Below are 25,735 nucleotides of genomic sequence, written 5' to 3' on the forward strand. Positions count from 1 at the left end.
TGCCTTCAGTGTGCTGTTTTTGGACCTAGCCCAAGTGGGTCACTTATAAGCAGAGCTCTGCCAGCTTGTCCTTAATAAAGAGCTGGGGCTGCTTAGCATGGTGTGGACTGGAAAAGCTGAGTCATACCAAAGAGAGGTCCTGCCACAAACCTTTACAGAGCCTTGAATTCAAATACACGATTCTAACACGCTCAAACATTAAGCTCATTCTTTCCTGTTGAGAAACCCATGGCACATACTCTGTTCAAACAGCAAGGCCACGTCATTAGCAGAACCATGCTCACAGTTAATACTGGATGTATAGAAATAAAGGACTTTTAATTGTTACAAAAGAAAAAAGGACAGTGACTTAATACCCCAGAACAAACCATCCCCTTCCCTCTCCAAGCCAAAGCTCATTTCATTTGCCTTTCTTCATCTTGGCAGTCTTCTCTTTCCGCTTCTTCACGTGCTTTGGGATTTTGGTTTTTCTCTTCTCTCTTTGGGCTTCTTTGACCATCTTTTTCCTTTCCTGTAAAGAACCAAACATTTAAATTCAGAAGGAATGAGAAACTTTTGAGGTTACTGACAGTTGGTAAAAAGTTAATGAATATACCACATAAAAATTAGGTTATCAAAAGGAAGCCATGAAAAAAAGAAGGAAAAAAATAGGAACGGTGAAGACAAAAGAAAGTCTAAGTGTAGGCTGGAGATGGAGCCAAGAGCTGCACACTGCCAACAACAAAGCAAAATTCAAACTAGTTCAAATGTGAGATTCATGCAACCTTTGAAGAAAGGGAGAAAGAGGCACTCATAACTCATGCTGTTTACATCCAAGGGATGCCAACAGCATGCCAACAGGATGCCAAATTGAGCTTTCCTGCTACCCACAGGGCTGCTGCAGTATGTGTTTCTATATGTCATGCAAAAGTACTGCTCTAGTAACTGCTAGTAACTCACAGCAAGCTGATCACCATCAGCATTGGCAAGAAAGGGTGTTATGCTACTGCAATACACCTATTTGTGCCAGTGAAAAGACTCAACTGGAAAAGGCAGGGAGGTGCAGTGGTGGAAGTTATCACTGCCCACAGATAAACCCAGAAGTTACCAGGAACCTCATCATATTCACCTAAAACTAAGTCCAAATGAAAACCTATCCATAAAGATGAGAAGTGGTCAACACTTCCCTGTCTCACATCTGACTTGGTGCCTGTTGTGACAGGGCAAGGGGTAATGGTTTAAACTAAGAGGGAAGATTTAGATTAGATCTAAGGAAGATATTTTTTATGCTGAGGGTAGTAAAACACTGACACAGGCTGCCCAACATGCTCTAATGAAGATGCCCCTGCATCTTGGAGTAGATGACTTTTAAAGCTCCCTTCCAACCCAAATCAGTCTATGATTGTATGATCTGGAAGGCAGCAGCTCTCAGTTGGTAGAAAGTGTCTACCAGAGCACCGTGTTTCTATTTACAGATATGGAATTACTATCTTACCTTTCCTAGGAAGAAAATCTAACAAGCAAACCCCCAGATATTGAACCCCTTAGTTCACCAAGTTTCACCCTTCTCTTGCACAGCACCTAAAAGCCTGCCAAAAAGCTCTTGGCCATGGATGGTACTCTGTGGAAAAGCATCCTCAAAACAAAGCATACTTGTCCTGCAGTTTGGGAAATGAAACCTTTAAAAGAACCACCATACCATAACCCTTCTGCATGACTACTTTGCATCTCTTGCCCAAAGCAAATCAGGACAGCCAGTACTAATAGTACTACAAAAGCCACCGTGGGACAAACACTGTCATCATGTCTCCAGTTCTACAGATAGACTGGTCTCAGTTACCTGCACAAACCCAATCTCTGACAGGGACCACAAACCTGAACACCAAATCACTGAAGAGCTGTAAATTCTGCTTTGGGCAGCCTTAGAATTCCTTGCAGAGATCTCTATTCTAGCTTTGTCTAGGCTAAAGAGAGTTGTCACGTGTTCCTCTACATAATACCACCACAAACAAAGCATCCAGAATGAAATTTACTCAATCTGCTCTCATTCTCTACAACAGTAAAAGCCCACAGCTTGTTGCAGCCAGAAAGTAGGAAGAATGACTCAGAACTAAGTTTTGTTGTTGTCACGTAGGCAGAGCTGGGCAAAAGAAACCATTCCTGGCCAGCTGACCTTTTTGTCCATGCTGACTTCAGTGGGCTTATCTTTGGGATGGACAAATTCTTTGGAGCATGAATCAGCATCCTCTGAAGTGCCACCACCATCGTCAGAATCTGTTTCTGATTCATATGCCTCCTCCTCAAGAAGTGCAGGAATCTGCAAGACACATCAAAAGAATTAAAGCAAACCAAACCAAAGAATCCTGACAACAATATACACACACACATATATAGAAACCCCAAATCTGCTGGAAGGAAACCCTTGGGGAAGCTTTTACTACAGCTGTCACTGAATCTCAAGAAAGAATTCAAGTAAGCTAAACCAAGCTTAAAACAATGAATCTTGGATGTACAGTGGAATCTTTTAAGGTCAGGCCTCACAGCACAGTTGCATTAGCACTCCCAAGCTCATTTCCATACATTAAACAGCCATTTGCTACCATGTGGAAGCCAATTTTGAATTACACTTGGATCATCCCCAAACCTGTCTTGGGGGCACTATATGTAGGTTGTATTGCAAACACAAATATCAGCACTGGAACACTCACTTAAACAAGCCTGGAGAGTGTGTCACAACCTGATCCCACCCATATCTGTATTTCCACTTTAAAGCAGTCTACATCAATGCTAGATAACGTTTACAAAAGGAGGGAGAACCCACATAGCACTTCTGTGTTAAATCATATTGACCTGTACCCAACTTCTAATGCAACACTTTATGGAAGTGTCATTGCCAAGTGCTTCAAGTATAGTAAGACATAACACCTTAGAGCATCATAGACTGGTTTGGGTTGGAAGGAATCTTTCAAGGTCATCCAGTCCAATTCCCCTACAGACAGCAGGATATCTTCAACTAGATCAGGCTGCTCAGAGACATATCCAACCTCACCTGGAATGTTCCCAGGCATGGGGCATCTATCATCTCTCTGGGCTACCTGGGCCAGTGTTTCACCACCCTTACTGTAAAAAAATTATTCTATCTAATTGGCTCCTATTAGGACTGAAAGGCCACAATAAGGTCTCCCCAGAGCCTTCTCTTCTACAGGCTGAACACCACCAACTCCCCCAGCCTGTCCACACAGCACAGAGGGTTCAGCCCTTGTGTCATTGTTGCAGCTTCCTCTGGCCCTGTTCCAACAGGTCCATCTCTCTCCTGTGCTGAGCACTCCAGAGCTGGACCCAGCAATGCAGGAGGAGTCTCAGCAAAGCAGAGCAGAGGAGCAGGATTTCCTCTCTTGACCTGCTGTCCATGCTGCTGAGGATGCAGCTCAGGACATGGTTGGCTTCTGGGCTGAGTGCACCTTGTTGTCTCATGTCCAGCTTTTCACCCACCAGTACCCCTAAATCCTTCACCACAGGGCCACTCTCTATCACAACATTCCCTGATCATCACACCTCACATAGCAGGGTTGTTCTTTACACAATAATAACAACAAAGCTACCCTGAGCATATAAAAACAGTAGTCATGCTAAAATTTAAATCAGTTACCCTCTCCACTTTGAACACTTCTTACTTCCTCTCTACCTGAACTTCACAGATGGTGGACACAGCAAGGATTAGCATTTCATTTTCAAGCAACCCAACATCAGCACAGTGCGTGGAAGCAATTCATGTAGCGTGCAGACACACTGCAACACCAGACCCAGCCCAGACATAAACGGGCACTCTGCACAAAGAGCTTTCACCGTGTCAGCTGCAAGGTGAGGCATTCTCCATACTCCTTGTAAGGGCTCTTTGGAAACAGCTGAAATGAAGGATTTCTAAAACCCCTTCTCACCTTCTGAACACCAGACAAATCCTTCTTCAGTCCTGTAACAGTCTGGTAGAGAATCTTTATCCAAGGAGACAGAGAAAGAAAATTATGTTATCAAAGTGGGTCTCAAATCTTTGTGTCCAGTGAAAATTACCATCTGACATAAAAACCCCAAACCCAACCAAAGAAACAAACCTCAAAAAAACCAACCAAAAAACCCCAAACAAACAAAAAACCCCAAACAACCCCCCCCAACAACAGTAAAACCCCACACTGGTTAGAAATAACCAGATGATTCTCAAGTATGACAATAGATTGAGTACTCCACACCTTGTTAACAAGGCTGCTTTTTGTTTGTTGCTAACAGTTTTCAATATGAATTCTTACTGGCTCCTCTTCTGCAGTGCCCCAGCAGGTCTACTCACATTATCTTGCTGAACATTCAATGCCATATCCTCCTCTTTCAATTTCATCATTATATCCACATCTCTCTCGTAGTTTTTAACCTCAGTCAGAGTTCGAGGTATGTAAGCCCTCTTAAACACCTAGTGGAGTGAAAAAGAAACAAACTCTGATGTTCTTCCTAATTATGCATCCTTGAGAGAACAAACATGCAGGATTGAACGGTTCAGAGGAACTAAAACAGAACAGGGCAGTCACCCTCTACCATATGGACCCCAGTCTATCTTCTGTCATGTTGCTTTCTGCAGTGCAGTTAGCGTGCAGGCAGGATATAATTGAAAGATCATGACTAATCAGGCTCCTTCCTCAGCATGACAACCACCAGGACACCAACAAACTTCTCCAATCCTTCCAACTTAGAATCATCTAATCGTTTCAGTTGGAAAAGACCTTATGTTCTATCGGTGACGGAGATAGGAATCAATACGGCTGACCTATATGATCGAGTATTGTTCCTTTATTGTTCCACTGTTGCAGGCCAATGGTGCAGGCCTGAGGTGCAGGCCTATGGAGCAGGCCTGCTGTGCAAGTATAGCACAGTAAAGTGTAGAAGAAGAAGAGACAGGAAAGGCAGAAGTGCGTAGCAAGGGAACTGCTACAACTTATATAAACTCGGAGTGCCTCGTTGGCACAGCTCCATTGGTTCCCTATGGTGACCACACATTGCACTGTTATAGATTATTGGTCCAACTACTGATGACACATAAGGTTTGTTGATGCAGGTGCATGTCCTGTTGTCCCAAGATGACTGTCCATGTTTATAGCTACCAGTGTCCTGTTTTAGTTCCATGCTGCAGGCACAGCACTGTTTTGCTCCACTGCTAGCTGGCTCTGCACTTATGCTGAGCATGGCCTACCACCATGTCAGGCTCTAGGCCTGCACTGCCAGATTGCTCACACTGCTCGTCGCTGGCATTGCCACAATGATCATCTGTCCAACCATTATCTAAGTCTACCAAGTCTGGGCCTAAACCATGTCTACATGTCTTTTTAAACACCTCCAGAGAAGGTGATTCAAGCACCTCCCTGGGGAGCTCTATTGCAGTGTCTGAGAACCTTTTCAGCAAAGAAGTTTATCTTCTAATGTCCAATATAAAGCTCCCCTGGTGCAACTTGAGGTCATTCCCTCTCATTCTACCGTTTGTTACTAGGGAGCAGAGACCAACATACTCCCCACTACAACCTACTTTCAGGGGGTTGCAGGGAGTGAGAAGGTCTCCACTCAGCCTCTTTTCCTCTCAGCTGAACAAGCCCAGTTCCCTCAGCCACTCCTCAGAAGACCTGGTCTCCAGACTCTTTACCACTTTAATTGCCCTTCTCTGGACACACTCCACCAACTCTGTCCCTGTAGTGAAGGCTCTAAAACTGAACCTAGTATTCAAGGTGTGGCCTCATCTGTGTCAAGCATGAGGGGACAATCACTGTCCCGGTCCTGGTGGCCACACTATTCTTGATACAGGTTAGAATGCTGTTGACCTTCTTGGCCACCTGGGCACACTGCTGGCTCATATTCAGCTGTCTGTTGATCAACAGCCCCAGGACCTTCTCTTCTGGACAGTTTTCTAGCCACTTTCCTGAGCTACTTCCTCTTAACCTATCTGAATCTTAAGGTTTTATATTCTAAGGATTTTCAGTAATGTTTTATTTGTGATGTTTGTAATGCCTTCAGGGTACAACTCAATGGACTTAGAACTTAATCTGTTTATGTAATTACACCTGCTTCAACCCACAGCCCAACTCCGAGAGAGCTCCTGCAGCAGAGCAATACAGTAAAACCTCACTGCAGGATCAACACTTAAATTCATTGTGTAGTCTATTTGAAACATTACTAGATCAGACAGAAGTATTTTGTTCTCTTTTTCATAGTATCATTTCAATCTCAGCACACTTCATGACTGTAACTGCTAGACTAAGTGCTGTGCAAAGAACACAGGTCCCCATTCCACAGAACTTGATCAGCTGTACTCTCCTGTGGAGGAAGGGACACAAACTAGCCATGGTCACCTGAGAACTCGAAGAGAAACAAACTGGTCTTAGATGCTACTGTATCATCTCTTACAGGTTGGTACCTTTATGTAGGCAAATACATAACTGGTTTGCAAAAGATGGGCTTGGAACAAAAAGCATCTCACTATAGTTCAGAAGTTGTATGCTGAGGATATCTTAGGGTACACACAAAAACCCCCAAAACTACTAAAATCAAAAACTTTCCTTGGCCAGGCCTGAGCCAGAAGCAGTTAGTAAAACCTGCAGAGCTCCAGGAGCAAACGAAAAGTCTTTGATAAATCAAGTGTCTCCAAAAACACTGCCAGGTGAATCAGTACAAACAGGGTCTCGCTGATACAGATTCTGCTCAGAGTTGGTTTTGGTTTGTTTTTGAGTTTTTTTTAACCCTTCTGAAGATTATGATAACAATTAATTTATCTTTACATCAAGCCCTTCCAGAATGCCAGCAGTTTTTTATAATGGACTTGAAACAGCTTCATTCAATGTGGGACAGAAACAGAGAAACTGAATTAGACTGGGACTGGAGCTAGAGGCAAGTTGGTCAATGCAGCTACCCAAACATCCCACTCCAAAACTGCTGGCATCATAAGATCTGTCCATCCAGTTTTGTTGTTAACTGGAAGATACAAGAAGGGACCTGGCTACAAGCAAACATTTTCCTGTAGGAAAATGAGTATTTGCCTTCTAACACCACATCGCTGTTGGCTTTCACACATGGCATCCCATAATGCTTCACATCTCAACTAGTCCAAGACATCTCAGGGTCACAATGCTCTGCTTATCAACCATGCATTTTGCTAAATAAAACACAACACTTTTCACTGCTTAGAAGAGACAAGCTTAATATTCATTTCATAGCAGGAGAAAATCCTCACTTCCTCATCCACTTTATCTTGACTGGATCTTTCCTCTTCTGTTCTTTTTGATGCTATTTCCATTGCCTAAAGAAACAGAAAATAATACAAGGTTATTGCTTGAGAATTGTATGACTTAATCCAATTCAACCATTTTCATTTGTGTTTTTCCCTGTAGTCCACAGTATACCTCACCCATACTCCAGCTTTCCCTACGGCAATGCCTTGAGTGACATCTAATGGTACCTGAACTGCAGATCTGCTTTATTAATAGCAGGAAAACACACAGGCTGCACCTTCCAGACCAGCTTATGGCAGGCCCAGCATGACTGCAGATATAACAGCCCAAGAACACAGCAAGCAGAGCTCAGGCCTGAAGCTTAGCTCTTCTTCTGCATACTGAGCAAGCCAGGAGAGCTCATGTAAGGGGAAATCATGTCTTGTTCAGCCTCTGGAAATCCCCATGCTGTACTGATATTTGGACCACACATGTGACCTTGACCAGGAATTAAATCTCCACTCTCAGCATGGCATATGTGGCCCCATTTTTTTTTGCTTTAATTTTAATAATGCCTCCCCACCCTTAATTTTTGAGGTTACATTTAACTGGAAGCAGAGAAATGGCAGCCAGAGATGAAACACATGGGTGTTGCTAGCAGCACTGAGGAAGTTTACTTCCTGAAATCATCATGCTTTCCCAGCCACTACATTTGCCTAGCAAGACCATGTACCTCAGAGTACCACAGGCATTCCCTTCCTCCCTCAGCCCACCCTCCTCAAATCTGCATTGGAACAGCAGGCCTAGGGAAGTGGTTGAATCACCATCTCTGGAGGGATTTAAAAGATGTGTAGATGTGGTGCTGAGCAGTGCTTTAGCATGTGGTATTTTAGCAGTGACCTGGCAAGGCTGGATTAATGGTTGGACTCGATGGCCTTTTCCAGCCTAAACAATTCTGTGATTCTATGTTTCTCTATGGCTGTATTTCTGCAGAGCTTCTCCTTGCCAAAAGTAACAAGCTAATTCAAAGCATCCTGTGTTTAGGTGCACCTGGATCAGGCTGGTGCAGTTTTGAAGCACCAGCATAACAATGTCATGTACCAGCTTCCTTCAATAGCAGGATGTGGAGTAATGAAGGAGCTAGGACTAGATCTGATTTACTGTTCAATTCTTCCTACATAAGCAACAAGGCCATGGAGTCTTACCTTTGAGAGATAGTCATCAATGTTCTCACTGGTGATAGAAGGATCAGTAATGAACTCAAACAGCTCCCGTACAGTCATCACTGCAACTGTGCGCTTCTGGAAGAAGTCTAACAGGAAAAGAGCAGAGCAGAACTCTAAGTATTTACATGTAACAATTGCAGCCATGATGTTAAAGTGACAGTTCCAGCAAGCCAATCATAGAATTATAAAATCATTTAGGCTGGAACAGACCTCTAAGATCAAATCCAAACAAGTCTGGGGATGAACCGTGTTCATCAGCACCACATCTCTGCATCTTTTAAATACCTCCAGGGATTGGGATTCAAGCACATCTGTGAGAAGCCTGTTCCAGTGTTCAAGAACCCTTTCAGAGATGAAGTTTCTTCTAATGTCCAACCTAAACCTCCCTTGGTGCAACTTGAGGCCACTTCCTCTCATCCTATCACTTGTTACATGGGAGAAGAGACTGACACTCACCTGGCTTCAACCTCCTTTCAGGGACTTGTACAGAGGAAGGTCTCTTCACTCAGCCTCTTTTTCTCCAGGCCGAATAACCCCAGTTCCCTTAGCCAGTCCTCAGCAGACCTGTTCTCCAGAGTCTTTACCACTTTTGCTCCTTCTCTGGACCCTTTCCAGCACCTTGGTGTCCTTCTTGTAGCAAGGGGCCCAAAACTGAACACGGTATTTCAGGTGTGGCCTCACCAGTGCTGAGTACAGGGGGACAATCACTACCCTGGTCCTGCTGGCCAAACCACTCCTGACACAGGTCAGGATGCTGCTGGACTTCTTGGCAACCTGGGCACAAACTGGCTTATCTTCAGCCATCTGTCAATCAACACCCTTAGGTCTTTCTCTACCAGGCAGCTTTCCAGCCATTCTTCCCCAAGCCTTGTGACATGAAGAATCCCCAGCAGCACATACTGCATCACACTGGGTTTAGTTATGAGATTATTCTTGGCCATCTGAAACAAAACTGTTCATCATACAGATGACTAGGTAAATAAAAAAGACAAACCAATTTCAGCAAGAGCCAGACTTCATGGAGATGTAAGACTGGTGTGGTATTTGCAATGACTGAAGTGAAAAACATGTTTCAAAGAACAAGGAATGTAGTCCTCAAAGTTTTCCCAAAAAGAAACAGGAATATCTACTGAAATGTTGTGCAGCCTAAGTATGATCCACCTAAAATGGAAAACACATCAACACATTCAGTGCTCCTCGATACTACACTCAGAACTGAACAGGTTTCTCGATTGTATCATCAGATTCGGAGGCTGCACTTCTGTACTGGAAGGCAGCAGTGAAAGGCACTGAGAACTGCTTAAGAAGCACTTTCTACTCCAGTTCTCAGAAATCTCTGACAATGAGAAACTAATCATAAAAGCAAAATGATTTTGTTTGAAGGAAACTTTCTGTTCCCATGCAACCACAAGTCTTTGTAATGATTATATCTAGAGTACAGCATAAAGGAAGGTGTTTCTCAGTCTCTGTAGGAGGAGGACACAGAGAAAGTTGGAGTGTGCCTTGTTTCCACAGTTTGCCTTCCTCATGAAGCCCTGCCAAAGATGGGAGGGAAATAACATAAAAAAACCTCTCTAGGCTGAGATAAGGAGTTTAATGAGATGGCATGCTGCACAGTTACCTTAGCAAAAACAGAAGCAGCAGCAGAAACCAGCAATAAAATGGTTCCTTCTGATCCAAGCATACAGCAGCCAGCCTAGCAGAGAAGACCAACACCCCAAAACCAGAAACAGGAACCAGGAAGCCCCTCCTGTTAGAATCTGAGCTTCAAACCCCATAATACATTACTGCAGCCAGCATTTTCCTTTTAAATCTGTCATGACATCAATATGGTATTGAGTATCAGCAGCAGATTGAACTCAACACATAAAACACAGTGACAAAATGAAAACACCTGAAGACCATTGCAACTCATGGAGGCAGTAGACTATCTAAAGAGAGCAAACCAAAAGACAAGAAAAAAGTGGAAGAGTGCAAGCATCCCAGTCAGGAGTAAGTTATTGGAAATCCCTGAACAGAAAAGGAATAGAGTAAAAACAGCATATGGAGAGCAGCCAGGCAGAAAGGGACCTGGGGGTACTGGTTGACAGCTGACTGAACATAAGCCAGCAGTGTGCCCAGGTGGCCAAGAATGCCAATGGCACCATGGCCTGCATCAGGAATAGTGTGGCCAGTCTGCCCCTGTACTCAGCACTGGTTAGGCCACACCTTGAGTATTGTGTCCAGTTCTGAGCCCCTCAGTTTAAGAAGGACATTGAGACACTTGAATGTGTCCAGAGAAGGGCAATGAGGCTGGTTAGAGGTCTTGAGCACAAGCCCTATGAGGAGAGGCTGAGGGAGCTGGGGTTGTTTAGCCTGGAGGAGGCTCAGGGGAGACCTTATTGTTCTCTACAACCACCTGAAAGGAGGTTGTAGACAGGTGGGGGTTGGTTTCTTCTCCCAGGCAACCAGCACCAGAACAAGAGGACACAGTCTCAAGCTGTGCCAGGGGAAGTTTAGGCTGGAGGTGAGGAGAAAGTTCTTCACAGAAAGAGTTGTTTGCCACTTGAATGTGCTGCCCAGGGAGGTGGTGGAGTCACCATCCCTGGAAGCATTCAGAAAAGGGTTGGACGTGGCACTTGAAGCCATGGTTTAGTCATGAGGTGTTGGGTGACAGCTTGGACTTTCTGAGGTCTTTTCCAACCTTGTTGATTCTATGATATTTGGTATCAACAAACATGGAGCACAGAAATGCACACAATTCTTCCACAGACTTTCAAGTCTGCATAAAATTAGAAACCAGTCAAATTCAGAAGAAAAAGGGGCCAGAGCAGCCTGTAGTGAGAGATTTTGTGTCTTCAGGGAGTAACACACACTAACAGGAGGCGTGTGTGTGTTACACAACATGGACACTCACACTTGAAGATCAAATTTTCAAGAGACATACACCATAAAGACTCCAGGTTTAGCAAAATATTGTGACAAGTGCTGACCTCTCTAATAAAATACTCTCTACTTCAATCCTCTCAGCAACACTGTCACTTCTTGCCAGCCGGGGAACTCCAGACAGACGTCAGCATGTCTACACAGCCTTTTAAGTAATGGAAGTTATGACTTGAGTAGGTGCTACTGCACTCTGGGACTGATCTCTTATTAGACTGGGGTTCAGCTGAGATCTATTCTAAATTTGGTTCAAGCAGACTCATTTATTGGCCAGATGATTTCTAGGCAAAATACGCTGCCCTCTTCTGAGCTCTGCATACATTGCTATGCAGAAATCACAGGTCTTCTGTGAAGTTGTGCCCCACACAATCTTCTCTCTAAATTGGAGAGATTTAGATTTGATGGGTGGAATCTTTGGTGGATAAGATTGGATGGTGGCATTCAAAGGGTAGTGGTCAATAGCTCCATGTCCAGACAGAGATCAGTGACCCCTCAAGGGTCCATACTGGGCCCAGGCTGTTTAGTATCGTCATCATAGGCAGCAGAATTGAATGAACCCTCAGCAAGTTTGCTGATGATACCAAGATGAGTGGTACAGTTGATGTGCCAGAAGGATGGGATCCATCCAGAGGCACCGGGACAAGCTGGAGAAGTGGAACCATGAGAACCTCATGAGGTTCAACAAGGTAAGGTGCAAGGTCCTGCACATGGGTCAAGACAGTCCCCAGTATCAATACAGGCTGGGGGATGATAAGATGGAGAGCAGCCCTGCAGAAGAAGACATGGGGAGTGAAAAGCTGGAAGTGAGCCTACAATGTGTGCTTGCAAGCCAGAAGCCTTCCATGTCCTGGGCTGCATCCCCAGCAGCATGGGCAGCAGATCAAGGGAGGGGATTCTGCCCTTCTGCTCCACTCTGCTGAGACCCCCACCTGCAGTGCTGGGTCTAGCTCTGGAGTCCTCAGCACAGGTGCAACAGGGGCCTGTTGGGCGAGCCAGAGGAGGCCACAACAATGATGTGAGGCTAGGAGAGCTGGGGTTTTTCAGCCTGGAGAAGAAAAGGCTCTGGGGAGACCTTATTGCAGCCTTTCAGTACTTCAAGGCACCTATAAGAAAGATGGGGACAGACTTTTCAGCAGATTCTGTCATTCTATTTGAACAGAAGTTTGATTGCTTCTACAGTTGGGTTTCACCTGAAACAGCAAGTGAACAAACAGTTCCTATATAAACAGAACAGTAAGGGAAGTGCATCCCACTCACCATTAACGTTGGCACAGTCCTTTCGCAGGAACTCCAGCGCATGGGGGTGGTCATGCTCCACAGCCTGAGACACGTCAATGATGTACACATCCCCACTGTGGTACCTGCAGACACACAGACAACTGCGCTAACTCCATCACTGTTACATGGGAGATTGAGTTTAGACTCGAGGTGAGGAGGAGGTTCTTCACCGAGTGAGTCATTCGTCATTGGAACGGGTTGCCTGCCTCCCTGCAGGCGTTCAAGAGGAGATTGGATGTGGCACTTGGTGCCATGGTCTAGTCATGGGCTCTGTGTTGATAGGTTGGACTCGATGATCCTTGAGGTCCTTTCCAACCTAAGTTATACTGTGATACTGTGATACTGTGAAGGATAGGGAACAAAGTGGGCTTCAAACTTCAGAACCACAAACAACCTGAATGTATTTCTCCAACATGCACATGGCATATTAGGGCCAGATTGGCTTTTTTGGGTCAATCTTTCCCCTTCTCTACCAAGGTTATATTATTAACATATAAAGAACACAAAAACCAGTTTTATAAGTGGAGGGAGAAGACAACAGAGAAAAAATGACAACTTATTAATTTTTTTCTCGAGTTGAGAGGTTTTTGTATGTGGGTTTTTTTGAGGGGGTTGTTTGGTTGATTTGGGTTTGTTTGTTTGGTGTGGGGGTTGGGTTTTTTGGGTAATTATTATTTGTTTGGGTTTTTTGTTTGATTTTGTTTAGCTTGTCTTGTTGTTCTACAGGGAAAGCTCAGATCCCATTTAAAAGCTACATAATGAGCCAAGTTACAAAATCTAGTCACAAAAATGACCACACCCTCCCTTAAAGGTAGATTTGTACTCAAAGAGGTTGCCAAGCACATGTTTTAGATGTCACAATTCAAAGCAAGGTTTAAGAACATACAGCATATTGAATTCACTGAGATCTGCATGAACAAGTCTGGCATCTTGGTACATTCTCCTCATGTACTGGATAACTTGCAGGTACAGCTCCCGAACTTTGGAGTCAGACAACTGAGCATTCTTCAGAAGAGGAGCAGGCCTGGAAGTTACAACACAAATAACAGGAAGTGAGCACTTTTCTTTCTTCTCTTGGAGTCCATTAAGAAGAGTATGGCCATCAAGTCAAAGGAGGTTCTCCTCCCCTTCTACTCTGCCCTGGTGAGGCCACAGCTGAAGTACTGAGTCCAGTTCTGGGCTCTGCAGTTCAAGAGAGATGGGGAACTACTGAAGAGAGTCCAGTGGAGGCTATGAAGATGAGAGGACTGGAGCATCCCTCTGTTGAGCATCTGTGAGACCTGAGGCTGTTCAGACAGGAGAGGAGCAGACCAAGAGGGGATTGGATCTTACCAATATTCATCAACAGCTAAAGGGCAGGGAGGCAAGAGCATGGGTCAGACTCTTTTCAGTAGTTCTCAGTGACAGGACAAATGGTAACAGGTACAAACTAGAAAACGGAAGGTTCTACCTGAATACGAAGGAAAAGTTTTCCTGTGAGCATGACACACCACAGGATCAGGCTGCCCAGAGAGGTTGTGGAGCCTCCCTCTCTGGAGAGATTCCAAACCTGCCCCAACATTGTGATCATGGGCAGCATACTCTGGGTGCTCCTGCTTTAGCAGAGGTGTTGGACTAGATGATCTCCAAAGGACACTTCTAACTCCCCTTCTCTGGGACTCTGTGATACATACCAGCTGCAAATGCTTTAATTGCTGTACCTGATCCTTCTGCTCACTAAGTGTGTCAAGCAAGTCAATACAAGCAGCTAAGTGCATACAGCAGCTTGGTGTATGCTTGCTAAAGTTACTGGAGCTTTGCTTCCAACTAATTTGGACCACACTACATTAATGTTTGTACTACAAAACAAGCTGTCTTCGTGTACAATAAGCAGGCCTTTGCAGTCTTAATTTCTAGTTAGGCTACTTTATACAAACTCAATCCACCACAATGAGGCAAACAACTGAGGTTTCAGAATCATGCAGATTGTCTGCAGTAGTAGGTGGAAATGTCTGGCTATTCCGCAGGTCATGTACATGTAAGATAACATGCTAATTTTACAGGCCTAAAGTAACAGTGGACAAATTTAGAGGGTTGGGTTGGTTGCTTTTAATAAACCTTTGTGGAAAACTACTAATTAAAAATAGTATTTTATTTTCTAAGGATACTTACCTGTCACCTTTACCAATAAAGCCCATGACTAGCACATGACTTCTCAGCATAATTGGCTCTGGGCAAGGTATCTGGGCTGTATTCAACCTGTAACATAGGAACAAAGCCAAAACAAAATAAACTCAGACTTTATTTGCATTGCACTAGTGCCTATAGGAGCTCTATGTCTAAACATAACACAACAAGAGCTCCTCTGCTCAGGAAACTCACTTGTGAAGAACAACTAGGAAGTGAATACAAAAAGCCACAACCAGTCTGGCTCTGCCCATTCTCTAAGCATTCCTGTGTTGGACAAAGAATCTTTACAGAGTTCAGGTTAATCCTAGATTAACCTGTATTGCAGTGTGCTGTTACTCAGCAGCAGCTATTTCCAGCTTTTCCTTGCTTTTTAGTCAAGTCAGACAGAGAGTTCAGACACTGAAGAGCTTAGAGCACAAGCAGTAAGACAAAAATCTTAATTCCTTCCTCCCCTTTCTTTTCTCTCACACAGGGAAGCTTAAGAGGCTTTCTCCAAATATCCCCAGAGAGCCTGAAACATAGTGATGGTCACAAACTAGCAGCAGAAGAGTACCTCCTACAAACTTACAAGTTTCAGTTGCCTTTGCATGCTGAAATGAAAACTGGAAAAATCACCTTATTAAATTCCTCATTTCTTTCTCAGCCCACGTTTTCACCAGCTTTCTTGGGTTGCCTTTGCAATATCCATGCCGGAATCTTGAGATAAAGAAACACAAAGACAACAGGGACTTTTAGCCAATTAACCTAGCATCAGCACTAGTGATTTTACTAGCTCTTTCCCACTCAGACCAGGCAGAAGTCAAACTCACCTGAATTCACCACTCACGTACTTATCCCGATCTTTAAACATGAGGATGGAGGTTTTGTAAATCTTGATGGCTCTGTTCTCTCCGTTTGCAGTACTGGCATGATAGACGTTTGCCTATCAGATTATGAAGGGAAGAAACAGCAATAAATCTTTAAACCAACATCACCTTCTCTTTCTGATAGCTGAGCTCATCCCAGCCCCTACGTGGCACTTTGCACACAAGGGCAATCTCCTTCTACAACAGAGGCAGCTTATAGGAAGTACGTAAGACTACGCAGGGTTGTGGCAACGCATATAGGACAGAAACAACGCACAAGCTAACTGCCTCATCTACATTTTGGAGACTGAAACAAGTATGGCCTAAAGTACAGCCAAAATATCTCATGTTGACATCTCTACACAGGGTGGAAGAACAGAATCATTTAGGATGGAAAATACTTTTAAGATCATTGAATATGATCATCAACCCAACACTATCAAGTCACCTGCTAAACCATGTCCCTAAGCACAATGTACGCTGATTGAAGAATCATTATCCTAAGGACCTGGAATAAGACCAGATCAGCCTAGGGATTAGGCATTCTAAACCTGATTAGTAGTTTACTTGGAAAGTTGTGCTCTGGTTTTAATTATCTGTAGTATTATTTAACAGGGCACACACACACACGCTAGTTTTGTAAAAGCAATGAAGGTTTACATGTCTGCTGACAGGTTTGCTGGTAACATGCCAGTGCTAGGTTTGTGATTTGACTCAATGAGTCTTACACAAAGAAAGATTTACCTGGGTTTGCTGTTCAATACTGTGTGTACACACACCCTTTTCAACTATTTCAGTTGTCACATGTAATTAAAAAGATGCACAAACTTAAGTATTCTGAGACATCTTTCATGCTCAGGGAAATTTGTTTCCTTATCATAAATTGCATTTCATCTTAAGATAACTATCAATTAAGCAACACAAAAAATAGCTATAAACTCAAGCACTTTGATACATCTAAGCAGCACAAGCTTCCATCTGCTTTGCTGAGAAAAAGATTGTGTCATTTGTAATAAAACTCACTTCTTTCCCTGTGCTGATGCAGCCATTGATTTCTACTATGACGCCTCTAGTAAGCATCTTGAACAGAATCATTCGGGTCCTTGGATCCAGCACCTCAAATTTAACACAAAAAAGTCAGCACCAGCAGTCTTTGAAGAGAACAAAACCTAACAGAGAATTCAGTCTCAGTATCATATTAAAGGACTCACAGCATTACACTATCTTAAAGATCAAATGATAATCCAAACGGCATGCACTCAGAATTTTGCCATGATTCTAGAATGATACTTCCTTCTCTTCTGTCTCTTCTAGAGCTAGCTCAACGACTTAATTGAAATAAAGAAGCATTTCCCACCCACAGCTACATTAAAAGTGTTAAAATAAGGTTTGTCTTGTGATAGAGCAGCCATGTGGCCTTGGGTCAGCAATACTTCAGTCTTGCTATGGAAAAAGAACAGGAAAAAAAAATAACCCAAGAGTTTTTATTGTTCTTTGGAATTTAATAAAAGCTTAAGATTGAATCATCCACAAAATGCAGAATCCTATTGCAATTTTAAGCATCAAAATGAGCTCCAAAAGATTTATGTTATGGTACCACCTTCAGATGAGAGAAACAAAGAAACAACAGGTCTTTTCAGGATAAGAAGGAAAGCAGAACTCCAAGGCAAAACTCAGTAAAGTGTTTTAGCATTAATTCAAAACTTCCACATTATTTGTGGCAGTTAAAAGAAAAATGTGATGAATTCAGGAATTACCTGTTCCACTGTTGCTCTGTCTGACTTGTCTTTGATTCGGTACCTAGAGGTGAAAATGAAATGCTACAATCCCACATACAAGACTCAGCGCTTTGAGACAGTAAAACACGATATTCTGTGTTAAAGATAAGAAGACAGCCCCAAGCTTTCAGTTCACACAAAAGCCAAGGCTTCTCCTGCAGGCAAGGGATGAAAAACATAGCAAAACACAACACCAACAGAAAAAGAATACCATAAACATTAGTGCCTTTCACTTTTACAGATACCATGTTGCTTCCAAGCAGCTGGCTTAAAAAGGTTTATAAAAGAAGCCGCTTTCCTTTGTCAAATCATCAGGAGGAACCTTCAGAAGGCTTCCAATATCTTTTTAGCTCAACTGCTTGAGGACCTCTGTTTAGAAAATAGAGGATCACAGATAATATAGCTTTTTCTAGTCAAATGACATCTGTCACTTGTCTCACTACACCACTATGATCAGATGTGCACCAGCAGCAGAGGAACCCACTGTGGAATGATTTATCAGCTGATATGGAAACCAAAAAGTTCAAGAACAAAAAGGCAAAGTGCATAAAGACTGTTTGTAAATGTTGGTTTTCTTAGTAAACTTAATCAAAACTCAGGATGACACTAAGAAATAAGAATTACTCTTCTGGTTTCAACTTATTTAAATGAAAATAGAGCTGCAAGCAATACTCACATGTCTGCTTCCTTCTGTCTAGACTTTTCCGTGACTCTGTTTATAACAGAGTCATCAAAATTTAGCTTATCTGAAAATTACATAAAAGAAAGAATAATGAAAAAAAAAACCCATAAGCAAAATCCCAAAGACATCTCCCGTGCTCAGAAACGCCCCTTAAAATCTGCTGCCACCTGATATGCCGTTGCACAAGTTTAAAACACAGGCAAAGCTCTCTCTAGTAAGTACAAAAGCCCAGCTACACCAGAGTTAACCCAGCTCTCCCCTCTGCCTGCATTTCAAAGGGGGACTAGAAGGTAGTGACACAGATGTGTAAGAGTTCCACAGACTGGGAGATGCAATGTCACCCAGAAGTAATGGGTTTTTGGATAACAACATTTGTCCACACTTCTCTTACAACCATCAAATGTAATCTTTCTGTTCAGAATAAGACAATGATGATGATGATTCAGGGGACTGGAGCACCTCTGAAGAAGAAAGGCTGAGAGACCTCAGGCTCTTTAGCCTGGAGAAGAGCAAACTGAGAGATCTTCTCAGTGCTCATCAATAGCTATAGGGTGGAGGGCAAGAGGAGAGGGCTAGAACTCTTTTTTACGTGACAGGGTAAGGAGCAACAGGCACAAACTGTAATACATGAGGTTCCATCAGAACATGAGGAAAAATCTTTTGCTTTGAGAGCGCCAAAGAACTGGAGCAGTCTACCTAGAGAGGTTGTGGAGTCTCTTTCCCTGGAATGATTCCAAACCCACATGGATATTGTGATCCTGGGCAACCTGCTCTAGGTGACCCTAGTTTAGCAGGGGGATTGGACTAGATTGTCTCCAGAGGTCCCTTCCAACCCCAGCCTTGATGGGATTCTGTGAAAAAGCAACACCATCCAGGATTCTTTCCTCATGATCTATTTAAAACAGTGTTTGATTAACTGCTAAATGCACAAAAGCTACTGTATCTGGCCACATATAGCAGCACCACTCTCATGAACCTTCATTTTAGTACCATTTTGTTTTGAAAGAAAACATTTAAGTGGTCTGAATTCAAGAAGATGGAAAATACGAACACAAAATAGCCCTGTGGCTCTGAAGGAGGAAGTAAAGGGGTATGACAACTGATAATGGAGACTAAAGACACCTTCAAGTACTCAAAAGCAATTTTTCAATCTGCCTGGCCAAAGTTACCTAATTAATTCCAGAGATTTCTGACTTAAAATAAGCAGAACTAGTCTAAGAATAATCAGAGTGCTTTTCATCAAAGACAAGGCAATTATACTCACCTAGATTAATTTTATGTTCAAATTTCCTTAAAGCCTTGTCTGTAGGGGTAGACATTTTTGCTGAATTACAGTTAGGGAGCTGTCTATTCACCTGAAACAAAAAAAATCACAAATGTAACATGCCTTTTCTAAATAACCCTTTGAAATGCAGACAAGATCACTGGGAAAAAACATCAGCTCAAATGCCTATGCCTAGAGCTATAAAAAGAAAACCAGAAAGGGTGAGTAAGTGGGTATGTACTTAAAGACAAGACAATACAGGTGACACATTAGTTAAAATTCCCAAAAGTGTTCTATTCAATGTTGTTTAAGTCTGGGAATTGAGCTGCAACTCTCTCCTATTAATACTGTTTTTTTCCTTCTGAACTGTAAAAGGAAATAGCAGATGGAAGCAAAGAGGAAAACAAGAAGGTAATGAAAAGAGAAAACTTTCCCAGATGTCATCTTTTCTTACAAGTAATGTTCTCCAAGCAATATCTCAACACAGTTTCACCAACACAAGAGAGCACAAGTCTCTAACTAATGGCAAGAATAATATACTATACTATACTATACTATACTATACTATACTATACCATAATATACTATAATATACTATAATATACTATACTATACTATACTATAATATAATATAATATAATATAATATAATATAATATAATATAATATAATATAATATAATATAATATAATATAATATAATATAATATAATATAATATAATATAATATAATTTGGGGTCGGAGTGGCTGGAGAGCTCCCAAACAGAGAGGGACCTGGGGGTGCTGATCGACAGCCGCCTGAATATGAGCCAGCAGTGTGCCCAGGTGGCCAAGAGGGCCAATGGCATCCTGGCCTGCATTAGGAATAGTGTGGCCAGCAGGAGCAGGGAAGTCATTGTGCCCCTGGACTCTGCATTGGTTAGGCCACACCTTGAGTACTGTGTCCAGTTCTGGGCCCCTCAGTTTAAGAAGGACATCGAGACACTTGAACGTGTCCAGAGAAGGGCAACAAGGCTGGGGAGAGGCCTTGAACACGAGCCCTGTGAGGAGAGGCTGAGGGAGCTGGGGTTGTTTAGCCTGGAGAAGAGGAGGCTCAGGGGTGACCTCATTGCCCTCTACAACTACCTGAAAGGTGGTTGTAGCCGGGAAGGGGTTGCTCTCTTCTCCCAGGCAACCAGCACCAGAACAAGGGGACACAGTCTCAAGCTGCGCCAGGGGAGTATTAGACTCGAGGTGAGGAGAAAGTTCTTCACCGAGCGAGTTGTTCGCCATTGGGATGTGCTGCCCAGGGAGGTGGTGGAGTCACTGTCCCTGTTCAAGAGGACGTGGCACTTGGTGCCATGGTCTAGTCAAGAGGTCTGTGTTGATAGGTTGGACTCGATGATCCTCGAGGTCTCTTCCAACCTTAGTTATACTGTGATACTGTGATAACCCAGGACAGCACTGTGAGTCAGATATAATATGCCACAATAAGCACCACTCTATCTCAACTCCTCTGTCATGCTGGTCTCAATAAGAAGGGTTTTAATCTCCAAGTCAAAGGTAAAAAAGATGTTGGTTCTCATATCATGTGGTTCTCATCGGAGCTGCTATACCAACAGCATGCAGACTAAATGGATCTCGTTCTAGCACCTCCTTCCACCAGTAGTTGGGAAGATAACTGTTTCACCCTGAGAGTGACAAGCAGGTCTTAACATCAAAGCAAAAGGATGGAGAAGATGTTTAAAAACACAGAAATACCAAAAATTAAAGCAATGTCAGCAGAAACCAGGGTGGGCAAAGAACAGCTGAGAAGGGTAAGGAATAGCAGGAAAACTATAGTGACAAAGAATCCTGTGACAGGACCTGAGACAAGGAACTCACGTAGAGCTCTGACTGCAGTGTGTACACACACAGCACAGCAGAGGAACAGACTAAAAGGAACTCTCTCAAGAGAAAAAAAAAATCTCTTTATGCTCAACATAATACTAATAAAGACCAAAACCTTCAGGTTAGCCCCACGGGCTGTTGGGCACCCTTTCTGCTCACAAAATAGCTCTCAACACACCTGTGGATTGCAGCCACCAGCAGCATTGGGGTGCTTCATCAGTCTTCCCATTTCATCATCCCAGTCCCAGTCTTCATCTTCCTCCTCCTCATCCTCATCATTGTCATCATCACCACCTCCTTCCCCAGTGTTAAATTCTTTGCACAGGCTTGACTGGCAGTTCTCAGCGACCTCATCTTTAGCGGTTTCTGTGTCTTCATTCAGCTCACTTCAAACAAATACAGATGTTTCTATAACCACAAAAGCTCGTCACAGTCAGTGAAACACATTTATGCCCACAAATGATTTCGGTTACCCCTCCATGAGACATTTCTCACTTCATCTGTCCTTTAGCTTTTAAGGGGTGGGCTACATTTAAATGATGAGAGAATCATAGACTCGCTTTGTTTGGAATAGACCTTTAAGATTATGGAGTCAAACCATTACCTAACTCTACCAAGTCTGGAGCTAAACCGTGTCCCTCAGTGGCACACCTCTGCATCTTTTAAACACCTCCAATGATAGGGATTCAACCATCTCACTGAGGAGCCTGCTCCAGTGTCTAAGAATCCTTTCAGGGAAGAATTTTCTTCTAATGTCCAACATAAACCTCCCCTGGTGCAACTTGAGGTCATGTCTTGCTGCCCTATTGCTTGTTACTAGGGAGAAAACACTGAATCCCCCTCACCCCAACCTCCTTTCAGATATCTGTAGAGAGCAAGAAGGTCTCCTGTCAACTCCTTTTCTCCAGACTAAACAACCCCAATTCTCTCAGCCATTCCTCAAAAGCCTTTTCTCCAGACACTTCACCAGCTTCATTGCCCTTCTCTGGACATGCTTCAGCACCTCAGTGTCTTTCTTGGAGTGACGGCCCCCAAACTGAACACAGTACTCAAGATGTGGCCTCACCAGAGCTGAGTACATCGGGACAATCATGTCTCTCGTCCTGCTGGTCACATTATTTCTGACACAAGCCAGCATGCTGTTTGCCTTCTTGTCCACTTGGGCACACAGTGCCTCATCTTCAGTCAGCTGTCAACCAGCACCTGCTGGGCAGTTTCCAGCCACTCTACCCCAAGCCTGGAGCATTCACTGGCTTCTTGTGACCCAAGTGCAGGACCTGGCACTGGGCATTGTTAAACCTCATACAACTGGCCTCAGCCCATCAATCCAGCCTGTCCAGATCCCTCTGCAGTGCCTTCCTACCTTCAAGCAGATTAATACTGCCTCACATTTCAGGGAAGGTGCGCTCGATTAGTCCAGGTATTAAAAATAACTGGATCCAATGCTAAGCCCTAATCTTCTGGTCACAGTCTTCTTCACCACGTCAGTGCTGCCTTCTAACTCATTCTGCAGATACACAAATTTGCACCTTCTGATTCCAACAGATGAACACACTACAAAAGGCCAGCCGGCTCCTTCACCAGACACAACCTCTCCACTGGCTGCCACAGCCGATTTCCTCTTGACAAGTTACCACACAAAATCTCACCAGAGGGAAACAGACACAGGACACCACCTCCATGAAACAAACAAACAAACAAACAAACCCTCCAAACAAACCCGAAGAAATTATTTGTAGAAGAAATTAACCCCTTTACTCGTGTCTTGATGTATGCAGCATTTTCCTGACAGAGCAAGCGTGTCCCAAAGCAGATTCTCTGCCGGCATTTGGCATTTAAATAAATAAATGGTAAAGTGGAAAGAATTAGCTTGAACCCGTAACGCAACATCATTCCTTATCCATTCCCCACTCAATACAGAGATCTCTCGGCTTTCAGTCCAACAGAGAACGCGCTTTAATTCCAAGTGGAATCAAATTGATTTGCTGTCCTCAGCAACTCGCTGTTAAATGTTCAGTTGCAATAAATAACACCAAGGTGAAACTGGCTCGATCACCGCGAGTTTGCAGGCGGGTCTGCTCATTTTAATGGTGAAGCAGAAACCAGAAATAACTAAAAGGAGAGGTGAGAAAGAGCGCACACAGTCCTTCCTCACACGCACTGTTGTAACTCAGGCAGCACAGCCGCACACCCCCCGAGCTGGACTTCCTTCCCCCCTGCCAGGAGAGGCAGAGCCGCTTTCTTCCTCGCTGATCCATTCTCACCGGCCGCGCTTGCAGACAGTCACATCCAAGCCATCCCTCGCACCGGCGGCTCCGACTGGGCCTTCGGGAACCGCGTCCAGGTCTCTCTCCAGGCTCCGCACCGACTTACAACCCTCCTGGAGCGGCCCCCACTCTTACCCGTCGGAGCAATCCGCATCGTCAAACTGCCCGGGCACGATCTGGCTCATCCCTGTCGCCCAGTAATCCATGGCGGCGCTCGTGGTGGTGATAGGCAGGAGGGGCGGCAGCAGCCAGGGCAGTCCCTACGGCGCCGACGCAAGGTCAAAAAGCATCGAGAGCGGCCGCACGAAACGGGTGAGAAGGACCCGCCTCTGTTGTGATGGCTGGGCGGGAGCAGCAAGGATAACACAGTAACTGCCGGGGACAGCGACACACTGCCGGGGAGTGAATCCGGCAGCCGCAGCCTTTCTCTAGGGGTACTCATGACAACCGCCGGTAATAAAGTCCAGTTCCCTCAGCCGCTCCTCACCGGACCCTTCACCAACTGGACACAGTATTCGAGGTGCGTCCTCACCACTACCGACTAGGGGGGTAGTATTCCTTTCCTACTCCCGGCAGCCGCCCTGCTCCAGACAGGGCTGCCCCCTGCGAGTCACCTCAAACAGCGGGCCCGCGCGGGGGAGACGGCGGAGAAACCCCTCTCACCCCGTGAATGAACCCCACCCCAGAACACGCACTTCATTCAGAAGGAAACAGGTCAGCTGGTGACAAGTGACACGGAGAAGGCTGAGGTTCTCAATGACTACTTTACCTCAGTCTTCACTGGCAAGGACTCCAGTCACACTCCTAGAATAATGGAAGATAATGGCAGGGACTGGAAGAAGGAACTGCCCATGGTGAGTGAAGATCAGGTTTGTGACCATCCGAAGAACCCGAAAGTGTTCAAGCCCATGGGACCCGATGGGATACACCCACAGGTGCTGAGGAAACTGGCAGATGAGGTTGCTAAACAGCTCTCCATCATATTCCAAAAGTCATGGCAGTCCAGGGAGGTCCCCACTGACTGGAAATGGGGAAACATAGCTCCCACTTTCAAAAAGGGAAGAGGGATGACCCAGGGAACTACAGGCCAGTCAGTCTCACCTCTGTGCCTGGTAAGATCATGGAGCAGATCCTCCTGGAGGCACTGATGAGGCAGAAGAATAACAAAGAAGTGACTGGGCACAATTGGCACAGCTTCAGCAAGGGCAAATCCTGCCTGATAAACCCAGTGTCCTTCTATGACAAGGTCACAACATTAACAGATGAAGGCCGAGCACCTGATGTCATTTACCTGGACCTGAGCAAAGCCTTTGACACTGTCCCACACCATATCCTGGTCTCCAAGCTGGTGCAGTGTGGGTTTGATGGGTGGGTTTGATGGATGGACCATTCAGTGGATACAGAACTGGCTTGATGGCCACATCCATAGGGTGGTTGTCAATGGGTTAACATCCAAGTAGAGGCCAGTGACAAGTGCAGTCCCTCAGGGATCAGTCCTGGAACCAGTCTTGTTTAACATCTTTGTTGGCGACATGGACAGTGGCATTGAGTGCACCCTCAGCAGGTTTGCTGACAACACCAAGCTGTGTGGTGCAGCAGACACACTGGAGGGAAGGAATCCATCCAGAGGGACCTTGACAGGCTGGAGAGGCGGGCCCATGACAACCTCATGAGGTTCAACAAGACCAAGTGCAGAGTCCTGCATCTGGGTCAGGGCAATCCCAAGCACCAATATAGGCTGGGCAGTGACTGGCTTGAGAGCAGCCGTGAAGAAAAGGACTTGGGGGTGCTGGTGGATGAGAAGCTCAACATGAGCCACCAGTGTGCACTTGCATCCCGGAAAGCAAATCACATCCTGGGCTGCATCAAGAGAAGCATAGCCAGCAGGTCGAGGGAGGTGAATCTCCCCCTCTACTCCACTCTGGTGAGACTCCACCTGGAGTACTGCATCCAGTTCTGGAGCCCCTGTTACAACTAAAATCTGGATGTGCAGGAACGTGTCCAGAGAAGGGCCATGAGGATGATCAGAGGGCTGGAGCACCTCTCTTATCAGGAGAGGCTGAGGGAGTTTGGGCTATTCAGTCTAGAGATGTCTCCAAGGAGACCTTATTGTGGCCTTCCAGTATCTGAAGGGGGCCTACAAGAAAGCTGGTGAGGGGCTTTTTAAGGTGTCAGGTAGTGATAGGACTAGGGTGAATGGAACAAATATAGAAATGGGTAGA

General features: G+C 44.5%; 1 protein-coding gene across 3 annotated transcripts; it reads right to left on the reverse strand.

The window, feature by feature from the left end:
- Positions 1 to 299: 299 nt before the first annotated feature.
- On the reverse strand, positions 300 to 23,765 carry RIOK1 (RIO kinase 1). 3 transcript variants are annotated; one of them, XM_068162984.1, is made up of 17 exons: positions 23,649 to 23,765; positions 21,425 to 21,632; positions 19,379 to 19,469; positions 18,109 to 18,178; positions 17,412 to 17,454; positions 16,678 to 16,770; positions 15,619 to 15,731; positions 15,425 to 15,505; positions 14,792 to 14,878; positions 13,527 to 13,664; positions 12,620 to 12,723; positions 8,420 to 8,526; positions 7,238 to 7,303; positions 4,319 to 4,438; positions 3,918 to 3,971; positions 2,153 to 2,296; positions 300 to 511 (listed from the first exon to the last, which is right to left on the reverse strand). In XM_068162984.1, exons 1-17 carry the CDS (start codon positions 23,717 to 23,719, stop codon positions 401 to 403), a joined length of 1,701 nt encoding a protein of 566 aa, XP_068019085.1. In that variant the 5' UTR covers positions 23,720 to 23,765; the 3' UTR covers positions 300 to 400. The 3 variants fall into 3 exon arrangements, with proteins under 3 accessions (XP_068019085.1, XP_068019086.1, XP_068019087.1); XM_068162985.1 differs by lacking the exon at positions 23,649 to 23,765 and adding an exon at positions 23,511 to 23,642; XM_068162986.1 differs by lacking the exon at positions 21,425 to 21,632 and having other exon boundaries at positions 23,649 to 23,704.
- Between the last annotated feature and the right edge of the window lie 1,970 nt (positions 23,766 to 25,735).

The sequence above is a fragment of the Melanerpes formicivorus genome, unplaced genomic scaffold (genome assembly GCF_026170545.1).
Source record: "Melanerpes formicivorus ecotype bairdi unplaced genomic scaffold, bMelFor1.0.p_v2 SCAF_69, whole genome shotgun sequence".
Classification (NCBI taxonomy): domain Eukaryota; kingdom Metazoa; phylum Chordata; class Aves; order Piciformes; family Picidae; genus Melanerpes; species Melanerpes formicivorus.